The sequence below is a fragment of the Cervus elaphus genome, chromosome 4, assembly GCF_910594005.1.
Source record: "Cervus elaphus chromosome 4, mCerEla1.1, whole genome shotgun sequence".
In the NCBI taxonomy this organism is placed as follows: Eukaryota; Metazoa; Chordata; class Mammalia; order Artiodactyla; family Cervidae; genus Cervus; species Cervus elaphus.
The window spans coordinates 65917491-65934377 of record NC_057818.1 but is presented as its reverse complement, the minus strand read 5'-3'; the positions used below and the strand labels follow the sequence as shown (position 1 = coordinate 65934377).

The following is a 16887-nucleotide window of genomic DNA, read 5'->3' as shown; positions in this document are numbered from 1 at the left end:
AGATTCAACTTCTGTTAAAGTTAGACCAAAATGGTTTTTTCCCTTGATTAGGACTGCATCCTGCAGGCTCCTCTGTCCATGGAATTCTCCAGGCACAAATACCAGAGTGAGTAGCCATTCCCTTCTCCAGGGGAGATCAAACCTGGGTCTCCTGCATTACAGGGAGTCTCTTCACCATCTGAGCCACCAGGCTTCCCAGTTAATTATGACTCCCAGGAAATCAAGCAGCGTGAATCTCAGAGTACTCTGTGAATGTCCAACACATCCAGGGGCATCGGCTTCTGAACACAGACTTAGAGGCACTAGAGGGCAGCATTTGAGAGCAAAGTGGCTAGAAGAGCCTCCAGGCCAACCCCTCAACAGGGCATCAAACAGCTCGCAGTCAGGAGAGTGACCTGCGGGTGGGCCCTGGTGTCCCTCTTTGGAAACCATGGTCCATTTCTCTTTCCCAGCTTCAGGCCCACACGTCAAGGGCTTTCTTGACCATTCCTTGCAGTGCACAAGATGGAAATGATTAGCAAGCATTGAGCAGTCCCCCCATGGCAGGCCCCACATTGGGCATCTGGTGCTCTGCGCCAACAGGCCTTGACCTGAAACCCTTCGGGCTTTTGCCAAGAGAGAACATTTGGTTTATTTTCCACAGAGGACATGACCCTCAGTACCCTGCTCAGCATCAGGAGTAACCCCATCAGTGTTCCCACAGAGACATAGATGGACATTCACACCAGACAGCCAACTTCTTATTTAGTTGCTCAGTTGTGTCCAACTCTTTTGCGACCCCATGGACTGTATAGTCCAGGCTCCTCTGTCCATGGGATTCTCCAGGCAAGAATACTGGAGCAGGTAGCCATGCCCTTCTCCAGGGGATCTTCCTGACGCAGGGATCAAACCCAGGTCTCCTGCACTGCAGGCAGATTCTTTACCACTGAGCCACCGGAGACGCCCAGTTTCAAAGTGCACTTCCTAATCATCAGGGTTTGAATGCCTTTTAGTCTGTCCCCTGGTGTTTCATTTCGTTGAATGGTCTTCTCCTTTGCTTATTTTTATGTTGGGTGGTCTTTTTCTTGATCTGTGGATGTAACTTTGCAGCTTATATGTATGTATTAAGAATTATCTATTTCATTGTTGTTGCTGTTTTAATTTTCCCCCTGGATTTTATGGTATTTTTCTCATTCCACAATTTGTCAAATAAGTTACTTTTTCATTTCTGTCTTCAGGATATCTCACTGAAAGCCCTCCCCCTCCAACCAAGAGATACAAGAGTCTCCTCCTTTTTCTTGAAATACTTCTGTCCCCTTGTGCTGTGCTATGCTTAGTCACTCAGTCGTGCCTAACTCTGCAACCCCATGGACTGTAGCCCGCCAGGCTCCTCTGTCCATGGGATTCTCCAGGCAAGAATACTGGAGTGGGTTGCCATGCCCTCCTCCAGGGGATCTTCCAGATCCAAGGATGGAACTCAGGTCTCCCGCACTGCAGGCGGATTCTTCACCATCTGAGCCACCAGGGAAGCCCCTTACTCGTCTGCATTTGGATTTTTTTGCCCATATTTTATGCAGACTGTTTTCTTCCAGATGGAAAGCTAATCATATCAGCATTCCTTTGAAACCAGCATTTTTGCCCTGACTTGAAATCTGTCTTCTGTCATACACACACACACTCTGAGATCTATTTCTAGACTGTCTTCTGTTCCAGGGATCTTCGTCTCTTCCTGTGTCAGGACATGTGTGCTGCTTTAGATTGGGGGCCAGGGGAGGGGGGATTTTTTTGGTAAAGAAAGTGGTGCAGCATCGGGACAGGAGCAGAAACACCTGGGGGCCAGGAAGCCAGCTGGGAGCAGAGGTGGTGGGCTCTGCCCACCCCCACCCCCAACTGTGAGGCCAGATCAGGGAGAAATAAGGACCCAGCTGCTTGTAAAATAAAGTCTTCCCTTTTATTTCAAATCAGCCCATTCCCAAGTTGGGTGCTGCAAGTGGAGAGCAGGGGCCCTAAGTCCTCTGGGGTGTGGCGGGGGGCCAGAGGGCACTCTCATCCCTTCAGGGATGAGGGGTGATGGGGCTGGCTTTCTCCCCTCTCCCCACCAAGCCTCCAGGCCCTGGCCTGCCCCCTGGGCTTACTTCCAGGGCTAAGTACACGGAGAGGGGCAGGGCAGGGAGGCAGTCCTGTTTAAGGTGTCCGTGGCCAGGGCATTGTTAGTGGTGGGAGCCCAGTGAGGCTGGGTTAGTGGGGTCTTCTCCGGCAGCCGGGGAAGGAACTGCAGAGAGAGGCAAAAACGGACCAGATGCAGGTGGGAGGGAGGGAAGGAATAAGGGAAGGAGGTGCGGTCAGGGGCTGGAGGCCAGTGTCAGCCTAGACGCTCACCAGAAACGGAGACCAGGCTCCAGTCTGGACTGGAGAAAGGGCTCAGATTGATGACTGCCACTGCACGAAGCGCTTGGATTCCTGCCAGGGAGATGTGGGTAGAGGAGGGCATGACTAGGGAACTGGGCTTGGTGATGTGGGCCCTCAGACCAGGACTTCAGGCCCCCAGCCCCTGCTCCCTCAGACCCCGGGGGTCCGGTACCTGAGGGTTGAAAGGGTCATCATCGTCTGTGTCCTCATAGTCGTCACTGGGGTGCAACAAGGGGAGTAGCAGAGAAGCAGGAAGGGGGACCCGTGAGGGCGTGGTCCCCAGCAGTGGCTCCATGGTGCTCCCCATCCCCTCCCCCAGAACCTCAGCCCCCTCCCCCCTGACCTGGGCGGGAAGAGGGCCCAGGCGCGGGGCAGGCTGCAGAGGACGGTGGCCAGGGCCCCGGCAGACAGGAGGGAGAAGAGCAGCAGAAAGAGCAGTCCTTCCAGGGTGTCTTCACACAGGCCGCGCAGGGCTGCGCCATAGTCCTGGGACGGGAGAGATGGGAGGGGTCAGCGGGCAGTGCCCACGGCCCAGGCCATCCACCCAGCTGTGCCTCACTGAGAAAACCCCTCAGCCTCTCTCTGCCACAGTTTTCTCTCCTGTCACGGGAAGCGCTCAGCGCATGGTAGGTGCTGTGGTCACTGTCGTTTATCACACCTGCAGGCATGACCGCAGTCATGCGTCCATCACTGAGAATCCACCACCCCACGCCCAGCCGCCTCCGCAGCTTGGCCCTGATTGAGTGCCGGGCTTCTCGTCCCGGACACTTCCCACACTGTGTGTTTTTTTTGGGGGGGGGGGATGCATCCCTGGCCTCCGCCCACAGCACCCTCTCTCGGGGCTGAGACCCCCAAGTATGTCTCCACACACTGCCAACTGTCCCCCAGGGCAAAAATCCCTGGCTTAGAACAACACTGAGAAGAAGGCTTTAGCAAAACAACTGGCGTAGACCTGCCCCCCTGCACGGTAAGGCCTGCTCAGTAAACACTGGCTGACACGGCCGTCATCTCTAGAAACCAGCGATTCCTGAATGCCAGGCCCTCAGTCATTCAGCAGGAACTGGCCTGAATGACAGACGGCCTGCTCGGAGCCAGGCGCTGCTCCAAGCGCCGGGGGGACTTCGGTAACCAAGCCCCAGAAGGTCACTTCAGACCACGAGGAGCTGATGAGAGCGGCCGTTTGGAAAGTAGTACTGGGCGCCCCTCCCCTCCCCGCTAAAGCAGAGATGGTACAGGCAGGAAGGAACCCTGCGGTGGGAAGTCCCTGACCGCTCCCCGAGGGGGAGGGGGCGGGGGCCGGGAGGATGGGGGTGCAAAGGGCTGAGGCCGGAAACCAGCCAGGGCTAACCACAAGGGCCCCCGGAGGTCAGGAGAGAAACCAGTACTTTAATCTGCAGGCTGGGGGAACTGCTGGAGGCTTCTAAGCGGAGGAAGAAGATCAGATTGCGTTTAAAAGACTCGCTGAGCTCCCGGCTGCTATGGGGAGAGGGAAGAGGCTCTGCGGCCGTCAGGAGCAGAGGTGCCGGCGTGAGGAGTGCTTGGAGTCCAGAAGGACTTGCTGGAGGAAGGGTTGTGGAGGGTAGGGGCAGGAAGCCACAAGAAGAGGCCTAGGTTTCCGGGTCCAGGCAGAGGCTCCCCTGGGAGCATAACTTGGGGAGGGGGACAGGGGTCACCTTGTGCAGGCCACGACAATGTAGCAGTGCCACCAACTGGTGGAAGCTTCCTTCTGTCACATTCAGCGTCTCCTCCAAGGACAGCACAGGCTTCTGCGGAGGGAAGGGGGTGGTTATACCAGGAACTCCCCGGGCTCCGCCCACCGCGCCAGGTCCCGCCCCTTATACCCGCCCCACGCCCTGGGCCCCGCCCACAGACGCCGGCCCGCCCCTTCCTAAGACTCCGCCCATACATCTAGGCCCCGCCCTCTCCGTCCGCCCCACGCCCCGGGGCCCCACCCACAGCCTCGGCCTGCCCCTTCGTGGGCCCCGCCCCCGATCGCTGACCCGCCCCTTCCTAAGACTCCCCACCGCTCCAGGCCCCGGCCCCTCCTCCGCCTGGGAGTTGGGGTGCAGGGGTAGCACCCGGCCCGCCGACCTGCGCAGAAGGGAACTGGGGCACAGCTTCCCGCTCCAGGCCCTGCAGCTGGGAGTGGATGTTGGCCAGAGCTCGCTGGGACAGAGTCAGCCTCTGCGAGAAGACGGAGGGAGGGAGGAGGGCCCAGCGGTTGACGCCCCCCCCGCCCCCTCTCCTCCCACACCCGGGCTCCTAAATCCAGGCCTCAGCCGCGCCCTCCTCCCCCGGCTCCCTCGCCCGCAGCCCTAACCTGTTGAAAGGGGTTGGAGACGGCCTGGTTGCAGAGGAAATAGTAGTTCAGGATGTCTGAAGCGGGAAGGAAGAGAAGGGAGGCCGTGAGCCCCGGGATCCCCCCCGCGGACAGGCGGCGGGGCAGGGCCACACTTTCCACCCTCCCCGCTCAGGGAGGGCCCTCCTGTGGTCCCGCTGGCCTCGCTCTCCGAGCCCCTAGTCCTCCGCGCCCCCACTCTGCTCCAGCGGACTCCCTTCTGCTGCAGCCACAGCCCGAATGCGCTGATCTGAACACCCCACAGTGCTGCTTCTGCACCTGCCCTGACCCAACTGTGCTCCCCCACTTTCTTCAAGTGGCCCAGCCCGCCCCTCTCCCTGACCCTTTTTCTCAGCATCTTTATCCCTTCCCTCATTTCCAGCCCGCCAGGGCATGTGCTGAGAGCTTCTGCTGGGCAGAACTGGGCAGGGCTGGCACCCCCACCCCACCCCAGGCGTAGAGGCCTGAGGATGCAGGGCGCGCCCCCGGAGGTGTGATCACCTGAGCTAAGGCCGGTCTCCTCCTGGGTCAGGTTCAGGATGTAGCTGTCTGGACTGGAGCAGAAGTCACTGAGGCCCTGAGAGCGGCACAGAGGGGGCTCGGACAGACACGCCCCCGCCCCACATGCCACCGCCACCGGGTCCAGGCCCCCAGCCCCTCCTCCTCAGACCCAGGGGTCCAGACCCCGGCCCCTCCTCCCTCAGACACGGGGGTCCAGACCCCCCGCCCCTCCTCCCTCAGACCCAGGATCCAGGCCCCCAGCCCCTCTTCCCTCAGACCCAGGATCCAGGCCCCCAGCCCCTCCTCCTCAGACCCGGGGGTCCAGACCCCCCGCCCCTCCTCCCTCAGACCCAGGATCCAGGCCCCCAGTCCCTCCTCCTCAGATAGGGGGGTCCAGACCCCCTGCCCCTCCTCCCTCAGACCGGGGGTCCAGACCCCGGCCCCTCCTCCTCTGACCCGGGGGTCCAGACCCCCCAGCCCCTCCTCCCTTAGACTCAGGATCCAGGCCCCCAGCCCCTCCTCCTCTGACCCGGGGGTCCAGACCCCCCAGCCCCTCCTCTCTTAGACCCAGGATCCAGACCCCCTGCCCCTCCTCCCTCAGACCCAGGATCCAGGCCCCCAGTCCCTCCTCCTCAGACAGGGGGGTCCAGACCCCCTGCCCCTCCTCCCTCAGACCCGGGGTCCAGACCCCCCAGCCCCTCCTCCCTCAGACTCAGGATCCAGGCTCCCAGCCCCTCCTCCTCAGACCCAGGATCCAGGCCCCCAGTCCCTCCTCCTCAGATAGGGGGGTCCAGACCCCCTGCCCCTCCTCCCTCAGACCCGGGGGTCCAGACCCCGGCCCCTCCTCCCTCAGACCCAGGATCCAGGCCCCCAGCCCCTCCTCCCTCAGACCCAGGATCCAGGCCCCCAGCCCCTCCTCCCTCAGACCCGGGGGTCCAGACCCCGGCCCCTCCTCCCTCAGACCCAGGATCCAGGCCCCCAGCCCCTCCTCCCTCAGACCCAGGATCCAGGCCCCCAGTCCCTCCTCCTCAGATAGGGGGGTCCAGACCCCAGCCCCTCCTCCCTCAGACCCAGGATCCAGGCCCCCAGTCCCTCCTCCTCAGACAGGGGGGTCCAGACCCCGGCCCCTCTTCCCTCAGACCCAGGATCCAGGCCCCCAGTCCCTCCTCCTCAGACAGGGGGGTCCAGACCCCCTGCCCCTCCTCCCTTAGACCCGGGGGTCCAGACCCCAGCCCCTCCTCCCTCAGACCCAGGATCCAGACCCCCCAGCCCCTCCTCCCTCAGACCCGGGGGTCCAGACCCCGGCCCCTCCTCCCTCAGACCCAGGATCCAGGCCCCCAGCCCCTCCTCCCTCAGACCCAGGATCCAGACCCCCCAGCCCCTCCTCCCTCAGACCCAGGATCCAGGCCCCCAGCCCCTCCTCCCTCAGACCCGGGGGTCCAGACCCCAGCCCCTCCTCCCTCAGACCCAGGATCCAGACCCCCCAGCCCCTCCTCCCTCAGACCCAGGATCCAGGCCCCCGGCCCCTCCTCCCTCAGACCCGGGGGTCCAGACCCCAGCCCCTCCTCCCTCAGCCCCAAGATCCAGGCCCCCGGCCCCTCCTCCCTCAGACCTGGGTGTCCAGGACTCCAGCCCCTCAGCACCTAGAACACTGGCTTCAAACCGCAGAACCTGTGAACCTGTCTCCCAAGTCTTGTCTCTCAGGGTCTGAGGCCTCTGTCCGCCTCCTCCCCAGGTCTGGGAGTCACGGGCCTTCAGCCTCTGGAGTCTTGGAGCCCAGGGGCCTGTCCCCACCCCACCCCCACCCCCACCCCCTGGTGCTCACCACGGCTGTGGCTGCCTCCAGGCCCATGGAGCCCCAGCTCAGGACCAGAACCAGGAGACTCATCACCGTCATCCTAGTGGGGGAGGAGGGGTGGGATTGGAGTTCTGGGGTTCCTAATCTCCCACCTCACCACTTCCCACCCCAGATCACATCACAGCCCCACCCCTCCCCACCAATCTCTGGAGCCAAGAGGATAACAGTTAGGGGCAGAGCAGTGGGCAGGGAGAGGGTGGGCCTGTAGGTGTTGACGTCAAACTGAACATCTGGCCCTTCTGGGAGGTGGGGGTTGCTCCGGACTGTGGGACCATGGGAGGGCGACTTCCCGGCCCTGGGCCCCAGTGCCCAGCTCTGAATTCCACAGGAGCTCGCTCCCAGCTTCATCCATTGGTCAGACTCCAGCTCAGCCCAGGAGTGGACTCAGCTCAGGGCTGAAAACACCTCCTGGTTTTTCTCTTTGTGGGGGGATGGATCAGCATTGGAAGGTGGTCCGTGAGCGAGAAGGGAGCCTGCAGGGGGTCACACTGAAGGCCCAGCCCCAAGTCCCAGACCACCTGCCATGCTTACCATCCCCAAGCTTCAGAGGAGGGCCTGGATGGGATAGCAGGCCTGCTCACCCCAGGGGGGAGCGTGGGGATGGTGGTGGGCACCAATGTGGGCCCCCTCAGGGCCAGAGAGGATACAAGGGCTCCTCTGAGTGGGATAGGCTGGCCTGGGTGGAATCTCAGCTCCAGCACTTTCTGGCTGTGCAATCCTGGGCAAGTTACCTAACCTCTCTGATCACCAGTCTCCCTTTCTGTTAAATGGGGAAATGGGAAGGACCTCTTTGTAAGGTCAACGCGAGGGTTCCAGAAGAGCATCAGGCATACAGAACGAACCTTTCAGTAAGAGTGTGGTCCTTAATTCCATGCACCACGAGACAGGCTTCTGCCTCACAGCCCTCATCTGCCTGCCAGACAGACCTCTGACAGCACCTTGGGTCACAGTGTTGTCATGGCAACCAAAGGGGGCAGTGATCACCCCCGTCCTCAGCAGAAGCATTATTACTATTATTGCTTTTCTGGGACTTTGGTGCACTCCCTGTCACAAGGACAGTCTGCTGCCCCAGCCCCTCCTGGGCCTCTCTGGGCCCCTACATGCCTGCCCACCCAGGAACTCTCTGGAGGTTTTGGGACAAGGGAATGAAACCAGCGTGAGCCTCGGAAAGACGGCGGCCCCTCTCACAAGAGTGCCGTGGGATCTCGCCCTGTGACGTGCACCACCGCCAGGAAGGCCACCTGGACTTACACGATCACCAGCCACTTGCTCTGCCTCGCCAGGCCCAGGAGGGTGAAGAGACAGACCAGTAGCTCCAGGAGCAGCAGGAGGACGTAGGCCAGCCACCTGAGGAGGGGGCAACAGGGGGGAGGCAGAAGCAGTCAACCCAGCCTTTCGGGCGTCCAGGCTCCTGGACTGGGACATGCAGAAGGTGACAGCACCCTCACGATGGCCCACATCTGCCTGGATCTCTGTGATCTCCCTGACGCCCAGTCTCTAGGCCTCAGCCAAGCTCATCTGTGAAACAGGTGCACGGGGGGCCGGTCACTATTGCCATTTAGAGCACAGGGCCTGAGGCAGATCACTGTAACCGCACCGGCACCAAGCCACGCACAGCCCCGTGACTGGCACCCGTGATTTGGCCTCTCGGAGCCCCAGCCCCTTCACCCCAGGCTGGAGAGTCTTAGCGGGACTTGTTCCCAGGCCTGCATCCAGCATCCCAGGGCACAACCCAAGGGCTCGGCGTCTGCAGGCCGGTGGGCCGGGCCGCAATGCCACCACTCTGCTTCCTGCCTGCCTGCGACTTCTGTACCTCGGTTTCCCCGCCGGTAGCTCTTGGGGAGAAGAGCAGCGCCTACTTCCTAAGGCTGTCGTAAAGCCGAGAACCCAGAAAGCACCGAGGAGCGTGCCGAGCATGTGGGCGCGCCTAAACATTGGCTTGAACGCGAATCAGGGGACTCTAAAGGGTACTGAAGAATTCAGTATTAGTTAATGATCGACACGCGGACTGCAGAGGACAAAGCCGGTGAGCCTACAGCACAGTGCTGGCCCATGGGAGACGCTCAATAAATAGCAGCGTTCTCAGCGGTCCCCACGCGGGCAGGGTAGCAAGGGAGCCCCCACCTTCTCCATGGCAGCCTCTGCTCAGACCCCCGTGGGGACTGACTGTGCACTCCTTCCCCGGACTGTGGGAGGGTCAGGCTGTCTCCAGGAGGGGGAAGCTGGGCCCAGTGGCTCCAGCTGACCTCCAGGTTCCCTACATTGCCACTGACAGCTCACGTGCTCCAGCCCCACTCACTTTCTGTAAGGGGCAGGCGGCACTTCTGTCCTAACCCTCCGTGAACTCCAGCAAAATTCTCCCTCTGGGAGAACCAGCCGTACCCCCGAAGGACTCCCGAGCGCCGGACAGTCTCACATGCATGCATGACTACGCGTGCATGCATGACTACGCGTGCACGCATGCGTAGTTGCTCAGTCGTGTCCGACTCTTTGCGACCCAGTGGACTGTAGTCCCCCAGGCTTCAAGAGATTCTCCACGCAAGAACACTGGAGAGGGTTGCCATGCCCTCCTCCAGGAAATCTTCCCCACGCAGGGATCCAACCCACATCTCCTGCGTCTCCGGCATTGCAGGTTGATTCTTGGGTGTATCCAGCAGCTATTTCTTGTAGACGGTGAGTCTGGCTCACCCTGGCAAAGCCTACACTCCTACCCCCAGCCTCCCTGAAATGGAGCTGTGGCCTCTGGACTTGGTCATAACCCAGAACTTGAACTCACTGGGACACAGGCCTGTCTGATGCCCACAGTTGGCATCCGCATAATGGGCTGCTTCAACCCAGGTCTGCCTCCCCCCTGGAGCACAGAATCCAGGTCAAAAGTCTTCCCTGTCTCTCTGCCCCTAAGTCTGGTTGGGGCCCCAGGTGTTGGATGCACAAAAGAAATCATTCCTAGCGGACGAAGCGACGAGGACTCCGCCGTGTTGGCCACTGGGATTGGTGGCTGTCCGATGTCCAAATAACTGGTTCCCTCCCTTCCTTCAAATGTTACCTTCTCCTTGTGGCCTTCCTGGAATGACCGGTCCCCGCCCCCCGCCCCCCAATCCAAAAACTGCCAGTCTCTGTCCCCAGACCCTCCTGTTCTCATCTCCTACCTAATTTTTCCACCCAGGACAGGAAGAGAGCCCACCCACCTGTACTCCTCTACAAAGGACACATCCTCGGCCACCTGCAGGGGGCTCAGGGGCACCCCCCGCCAGAAGGCCAGCCCCTGGAGCTGCTGGGCCATGGTTTCCGCCTGCCGCCGGGCGCCCCGGGCGGCAGCCACCAGCTCCATGCGCTGTGTCAGCACCTCCTCCAGTGTGGTCAGCTCAGTCCTCACGGCCTCATCCAGCCTCTCCACCATCTCCAGCACCTGGGCGCAGGGACGGAGGGAGGGGGGCGTCTGGAGTCAGGGGAGGGTGTCCTCTGGGCGGGATGGCAGGGCCAGGGTGGCGGGGGTGAAGCAGGAGTGAGCCGGGCCGGATCCCTGGGATTGGGCACTAGGGCATCTGAGGATGCAGGAAGCGAAGGAGGGGACCCTGCCTGGCATGTGCGCTTCTGTGGCTTCTTCCAGGAGTTGGAGAGGTGAGCGGGTGAGCCCCAGGGCTGAGATGAAGCCTGGCATCCTAGGACTGAGGCTGGGGCCGCAAGTCTGGGTTCTGCCACCCAGGGCTGCAACTGGACATGAAGTCTAATGTCTGAGGTCGGGCTGGGTCTCGGCCTCGCGTCTGGAATCGTGGGGGTCAGAGAGAGGCTTCCTGGCTGCGTCCTGGGTCTCAGCGTTCAGGTCTCCCGCCTCGCACTTGGCCAGGGGCCAGGTCTCTGGCCCTGGATCTGCCCTGGGGGCAGGGTCTTGGTGTTTGGTCTCTGAAAGGTCTGGGCTGTGAATTGAAGCCCAGGGCTGGGGATGCAATGGGTCTGGGGGCCTGGGTTTGAGTCTCTAGTCCCAGATCTGGGCTGAGGTTCTGAGGGTGCCATGCGTGGAGCCCTGACTGGCTGTCAGGGTTGGGGGGTTGGGTGGACAGTCTGAGATCTGCATGTTGGAACCTGACATTCTGAACCTGGGGTCTCAGCTCTGAGTTCAGATCCTGTCTCGTGGAGGGTGGGGTGGGGGTTCCTTTGGCCAGGTGTGGGGAAGCAGTCTGGGTGTGGGTCTGGGGTCTGGCCCGTGCCTGGTCTCCTCACCAGGTGGTCAATGGCGGTGAGCGTGTGGTTGGCATGCAGTAGTGCAGAGCTGAGCTGGGACACCCCATCGCTGGTCTCACTGTTGCCATAGAAACCGATGCCAATGCCAGCGCTAAGAGGAGGAGGGAAGGGAAATCACAACCGGTCCTGGGACCCTGGGGGCCGCCCCCCAACCTCCTCACACACCCAATCACGCCTCCCACCCCATCCCATTGGTCCAGCCCTTCGTGGGAAAGGAACGTCTCCAGCCTGGCCCCCACTGGTTGCCAAGGTAACCGAGAAGGTCTCACTCCCCCGGCCCAGGGACGTCATTGTGATGCTAATGGTGGGTGGAGAGGTGGCGGGGAGGGGGGCCCCCAGATTTAACTCGCACCTCCCCGGAGTGAAACCCTGTCGTGCCCAGCCCCAGAGTGGGAAGTTCTCAGCTCTGGGGTCTGCCAGCCCCACCCGCAGCCCCTCTCTTCTTTCCCCCAAACATCCAGGGCCCTCAGCACCTGTCCCTTCAGGCTCCAGCCATCCTCTGCCCCGCCTCCTGGGGGTTCCATGGGGCCACCACTTCCTGCGGGTCCCGGAGCCTGGAGCTCCCAGCCTTCCCCCTCCCCTGGGGACCCAAGTGTCTGGACAGCTGGGAGGGAAGCAAGGGAATGTGGGCTGATGGGCCAGAAGCTGGGCGCTCCCCCCCCCACCTCAGTTGCCAGCAGACAGAGCTCCATTGTGGGGCCTGAATACGGTCTCCAATCTCCCCTCACCCCCAACGCGCTGTGTCCCTCTGCGGAGGGGAGCCAGGGCCGCGCTGGGGTGGAGGAGGCCCGGACGCACACCCTCACGGCTCCCAGCGAGGGCCCCGCTGCCCCGCCCCCAGCCCTGGGATCGGACACCGGCCGCTACCCATTGTCCACGGTCCCACAAAGCTGCTCTTGTTCCCAGGCCGCGGGGCTGGCTGTGCCGCTCCCCCGCGGGGCCTTTGTCCACCTCCCCAGTCCACCCCCACTTTAGAGATCCCAAGGAGAAGCCCTAGCCCCCGCCCGCACCCCCAAAGCCCCACACGAGGGCTCCCTGCAGGGTGGCAGAACCCAGTTTGTTGCGGGGAGAAGCGGGTGCCAACTCTCTGCCACTGCCTGCCCTGCTGACCCCCAGCCCCCACTCGAGGGTCAGGTCTTGAGCGCCCTGGTCTGTCCTGAGTGGTGGGGGGTGCCCTGCTGGGAAGGGGCCGCCCTCAAGGCTAGCCCTGGGTACCCAGTGTGTCCTCAGGTGCCCTGTCCCTCTCCGCTCTGGTGGTACCCCAGGAGGCGGCCCTGGGCTCCTAGAGGCTTTTGGGTCTGAAACTTTAGTCTGCCACCTGGCCCAGGCGACCTTGAAAAGTTGCTTCTCTCTGAGCCTCCCTCTTCAGAACCGGTCATGACAACTCTGAGTCCAGCCACGTCACCGTGGGGAGGAGTCAGGCCAGCTCGGGTCTGCTCTGGGGTCACAGGCATCCCCTACCGTCCCTGACGGGGCCATCACTGGCTCCATGAGGGCAGGGCCCTTGTCTGGCTTGGTCAGGCTCCCCTGGGACTGTTGTAGATACTCAGGAAATAACTGCTGAATGAGGATCAGTGAGTTAACGAATGACATCACTAGTTCACATTTACAGAGCCCAGCTGGGGACCAGGCACCAGACATGTCACTCACCCTCACCACAACTGGGAGGTGGGTGTGACAATAGTGCCCATTCTAGAGATGTGGAAACTGAGGCCTGGAGGAGTTACATCACTCCCTCAGGTCACACAGCTAGTCCACTCAGAGACATCAACCCCAGCGGTCTCACTGCCCAGCCTTCAGCCCCTACCCCATCCTGCCAGGGAAGTCACATCTCCTCTCTTGGCCTCAGTTTCTCCATCCATCAAATGGGAGAGCAAGTGTCCCTGCTGGGACACCACCAGGTAGGCTGACGATAGAGAGGTTGGGGGGCCCTGTCCCCCTGCCCGCCCACCCTGGGGCCCCATTACCAGCCGACGAGAAGGGCAGCGATGCAGTTCCAGGTGATGCACCCTCCCCCTGGCGGGGGGCTCTTGGCCCCGGGGGGCTCGGGAGGCCGGCAGCAACAGAAGCGGATGAGGTAGACAGCAATGAAGATGAGGCTCAGGCCCAAGCCCAGGCCTGCCAAGGCCGCCACCAGCAGCAGGGCCTGGGGAAGGAGGTGGGTGACAGGGCGTCAGAGGGGCTCTGCGCGCCCTCCCCGAGTGGCTGGACGTGCTGGGTCTGAGACCTCAGTGCAGGTGGCGGGCATCCTGGCGAGATGAGGGGCAAGCCCACCCCGTGGTTTTCAGGTCTGTGCTGGGGCTGTGTAACCTAGGGTTGGAGGGAGCTTCCAGCTGGAAGACCCGGGTCTTGGGTTCCAGTTCTGCTCTGCCCTCCAAAGGCTGTGTGACCTTCAGAGGGCTTGTCCTCTCTCTGAGCCTCGGTTTCCTCCCCAGCCAAACCAGGTAGTTGGAACGAAGCTCCATGTGAGGACATGGAGAGACCTGGACCCCGGAACCGTGGCGGCTCAGGGGGCTGGTGGGGGCGCTGCGGACTCCCGGTGGTGTGTCTGGGGCTGAGGGTGGTAGGCTTCCTCCTCCCTCCTCCCGCTGGTCCTCCCCACTCTCCCCCGAGGCTGAGCTCTGCACACCCACCGCAGTGAGTCTGTCACCCAGGGCCTCAGGGGGAGGGCATGACAGCTTCCCTGACAGTGTGCGTGTGCACACGCCTCAGAGATGGGGAAGGGAGGCTGAGGGTGAGGGCCAGCAGGGGGAGGGGAGAGAAAGACAGGATGGGGGAGACTCACACGGAGTGCGGGGGGCGGGAAGGAGAAACTCAGGGAACGAGAGAGATGGAGACGGAGACAGATCCAAAGGCGGGAGGACAGGGGTGGGGAGAGGAGCCTTGCACAGACGGGGCTCTCCTGTCGGAGGCAGGCTTTTCCACCGCAGTTCTGGGCTCTGCCCAGAAGCCCAGAGAGGGGCTGCGCTTTCCCTTCAGCCACACAGCACGTGGGGGCAAGAGTGGCAGCAGACTCAGACTTCTGGACTCACGGGCGCTGAGTCCTGGCTCTGCCTCGTCCTCACGCTGGGGTGTGCGTGCTGGGTGTGTCGGTGAGTGTGCATGTGTGTTTTTATGGGAGCGCCTGTGTGTGCAGGTGTGAGGGGGTGATCTGTGTGCACTTGTGCGGTTCTGAGCACAATTCCTTGAATCTGTGAGTAGTCTCTGGTGGTGATGGGGTGTGTGTATGTGAGAGAGAGGTAGTATGTGAATGCAGGTGTCAGTGTGTCTGGGTGAACACACGAGTGTGTGAATGTGTGCATACGTGAGTGGTACATGTGTGTGCATGGGTGAGTGTTGCAAGAATGTCTGTCTGTATATGGGTGTGCTTGCTGGCTTGCTAAGTCGCTCAGTCGTGTCCCGCTCTCTGTGACCCCAGGGACTGTAGCCCGCCAGGCTCCTCTGTCCCTGGGGTTCTCCGGGCAAGAACTGTGGAGCAGGTGGCTGTGCCCTCCTCCAGGGGGTCTTCCCCACCCAGGGGCTGAGCCCACGTCTCTTATGTCTCCTGCATTGCAGGCGGGTCCTTTACCACTAGCGCCACCTGGGAGGCCTTGTATATGGGTGTATATGTGTGCCTATGTGAGTGTGAATGTCTGTGTGTGCATGCATGTGTGCGAATGCGTGTCTGGCTGGGCGTGAGTGTGTCCCCCCAGCACAGTGGTGCCCAGCCCCTGATTATCGTCCCGGCTGTCTCCTCAGGGTGCTCCCCCTAGGGGGCGATGTCCCCTCCCGCCCGCGGGTCCCAGTGCTGTCGACTATGGGGCGCAGTGGGTTTCCCCGAGTGCTTCTGGTGGTGGCCCAGTGGGCACCGGCGCGGGAAGGTCTGCTTGGCCATGAGCAGGTGTCCGTGGGCCGGGCTGGGCAAGCAGGAGGCCGTGGGCGCGGGGCTGGCGGTCGCCGCGTTGGGGGGAGAGGGTGGCGGGGAGCGGGCGGGGAGGAGCTGCTTACGGCCAGCTCAGTCCAGCCATGACCCAAATAGCTCAGAACACAGCACTCATCCCCGCTCTGCTTTCCTGGGACCCCCCTCCTCCGAAGCCGGCCAAGCCCCAGCCCCCTGTCCCGGGAGCTTCCCAGGACCTATCGGAGAGGTCCAGACCTCACAGGCAGAGCCCGGGACCCACCCCGAGGCTCCACCATCCTCCCCACCCCCGCCCCGCCCCCAGCTCAGCCAAGCCTTGCTCATTAATCTCAAAGTCAAGGACTTGAATTAAACTGGGTCAGGGGACCCCGTTCTTTCGCTCCGAGTGGAGCGTGACCCAGGCTGGGCCCCCTTCCCCAGGCACCCCGGTTTCCTGAAGGCTCCCACCCAGCCCCACCCTCTGGCCGCGTTTCTGTCTCCCTCCAGCCCCCAAACCGAACCTCGTCCCCAGCCCGCCCCTCCCGTCCCGGGACTGGCTGGAGGTCTCCTCTCCCAGAATCTCCAAGTGGTTTTCCCAGCTCTGGCCCTAAGACCCCTCACACCCCCTGCCCCATTTCAGGTTTCGATTCGGTCCCAGAAGCGCCGCAACCCCCAGCCTCTTCCCCTCCACCATGCCAGCGCCTGTCTCCTGGGTCCCGCTTGAACTGGGACGTGTTTAACTGGACTGCCCCGATCCCAGGAGGGAAGGGTCATCCTTTAGGACGCGGTGGACCTACCCCTCTGATGACGACCTTCCCAGGCATCCTCTCTGAGACCCGGGAATCCACGGTCCCCTGTCCCCTCCCTCCTCTGGGACCCTGGGGCCCAGGCCCCAGCCCCCACCTTATTTAAGGAGCTAGGGGTCTGGCTCCCTGCGCTCATCCCAGGGGAACCTCCAGCTACGGGTAACCACCCTCCTGCTCCCTCGGGTACCCCAAAGTCCGGGCCCGGCTCCCACCCCCAGAGAACACAGGAATCGGCCCCCAGCCCCTTCTCCCGCGGGACCCAGAAGCTCTGGCGACCACCCTCCCACAGACCCCCTGACCGCTCCCACCTGCTGGTATTCTCGTTCTTGGGGCGCGAAGGCGCTGGGCACCGGCCGGAGCTGGAAGTCGGCGCGGGGCAGCTGATGGAGCAAATGGACCCAAGCCGAGGGTCGGTAGCCCGGGGGCGCCCCCATGGCCCCCGGGGAAGGCTCCGTGGGGCCGACGCCGGGGCTGCGGGCGCCTGGGCTGCGGAGCGGGGCGCGGGCTGAGCGGGGTCTGCCGGGGCTCCGGGCTCGGGGGAGCGCGCGGGGGGAGGGAGGGGGTGGGGGGCGGAGATTGGGGGAGGAGGGGGGCGGCGCGGCCGGGCGGGGCCGGTGCTGCCCCTGGCGGCCGCGGGGCGCACTGCGGCAGTGCGAGCCCGGCTCCCCGCGCCCCGCGCCTCGGGGGCCACCGCCACCTGCGGCCCGCGCTCTGGCACCGCTTCGCTCCAGGAGGCGCCCGGCAGGGCTGGGCTGAAGAGCGACATCCAGCAGAGGGCCGCGCGTACTGTCGTATCACCCTACAGCTCCACGATCCCTTTATCTTCAGGAAGAACCCTCGGATCTGGGTCGCCAGTATTTGCACAGCATTTTACAAA

At 62.7% G+C, this 16887-nt stretch overlaps 1 protein-coding gene across 2 annotated transcripts; it reads right to left on the bottom strand.

The window, feature by feature from the left end:
* Positions 1 to 1908: 1908 nt before the first annotated feature.
* On the bottom strand, positions 1909 to 16562 carry TTYH1 (tweety family member 1). 2 transcript variants are annotated; one of them, XM_043900290.1, is made up of 14 exons: positions 16319 to 16560; positions 13295 to 13473; positions 11307 to 11418; positions 10274 to 10494; positions 8337 to 8432; positions 7053 to 7125; positions 5228 to 5303; positions 4709 to 4764; positions 4480 to 4572; positions 4062 to 4154; positions 2732 to 2874; positions 2561 to 2606; positions 2359 to 2439; positions 1909 to 2251 (listed from the first exon to the last, which is right to left on the bottom strand). In XM_043900290.1, exons 1-13 carry the CDS (start codon positions 16442 to 16444, stop codon positions 2401 to 2403), a joined length of 1353 nt encoding a protein of 450 aa, XP_043756225.1. In that variant the 5' UTR covers positions 16445 to 16560; the 3' UTR covers positions 1909 to 2251; positions 2359 to 2400. The 2 variants fall into 2 exon arrangements, with proteins under 2 accessions (XP_043756225.1, XP_043756227.1); XM_043900292.1 differs by lacking the exon at positions 2561 to 2606 and having other exon boundaries at positions 16319 to 16562.
* Positions 16563 to 16887: the final 325 nt, after the last annotated feature.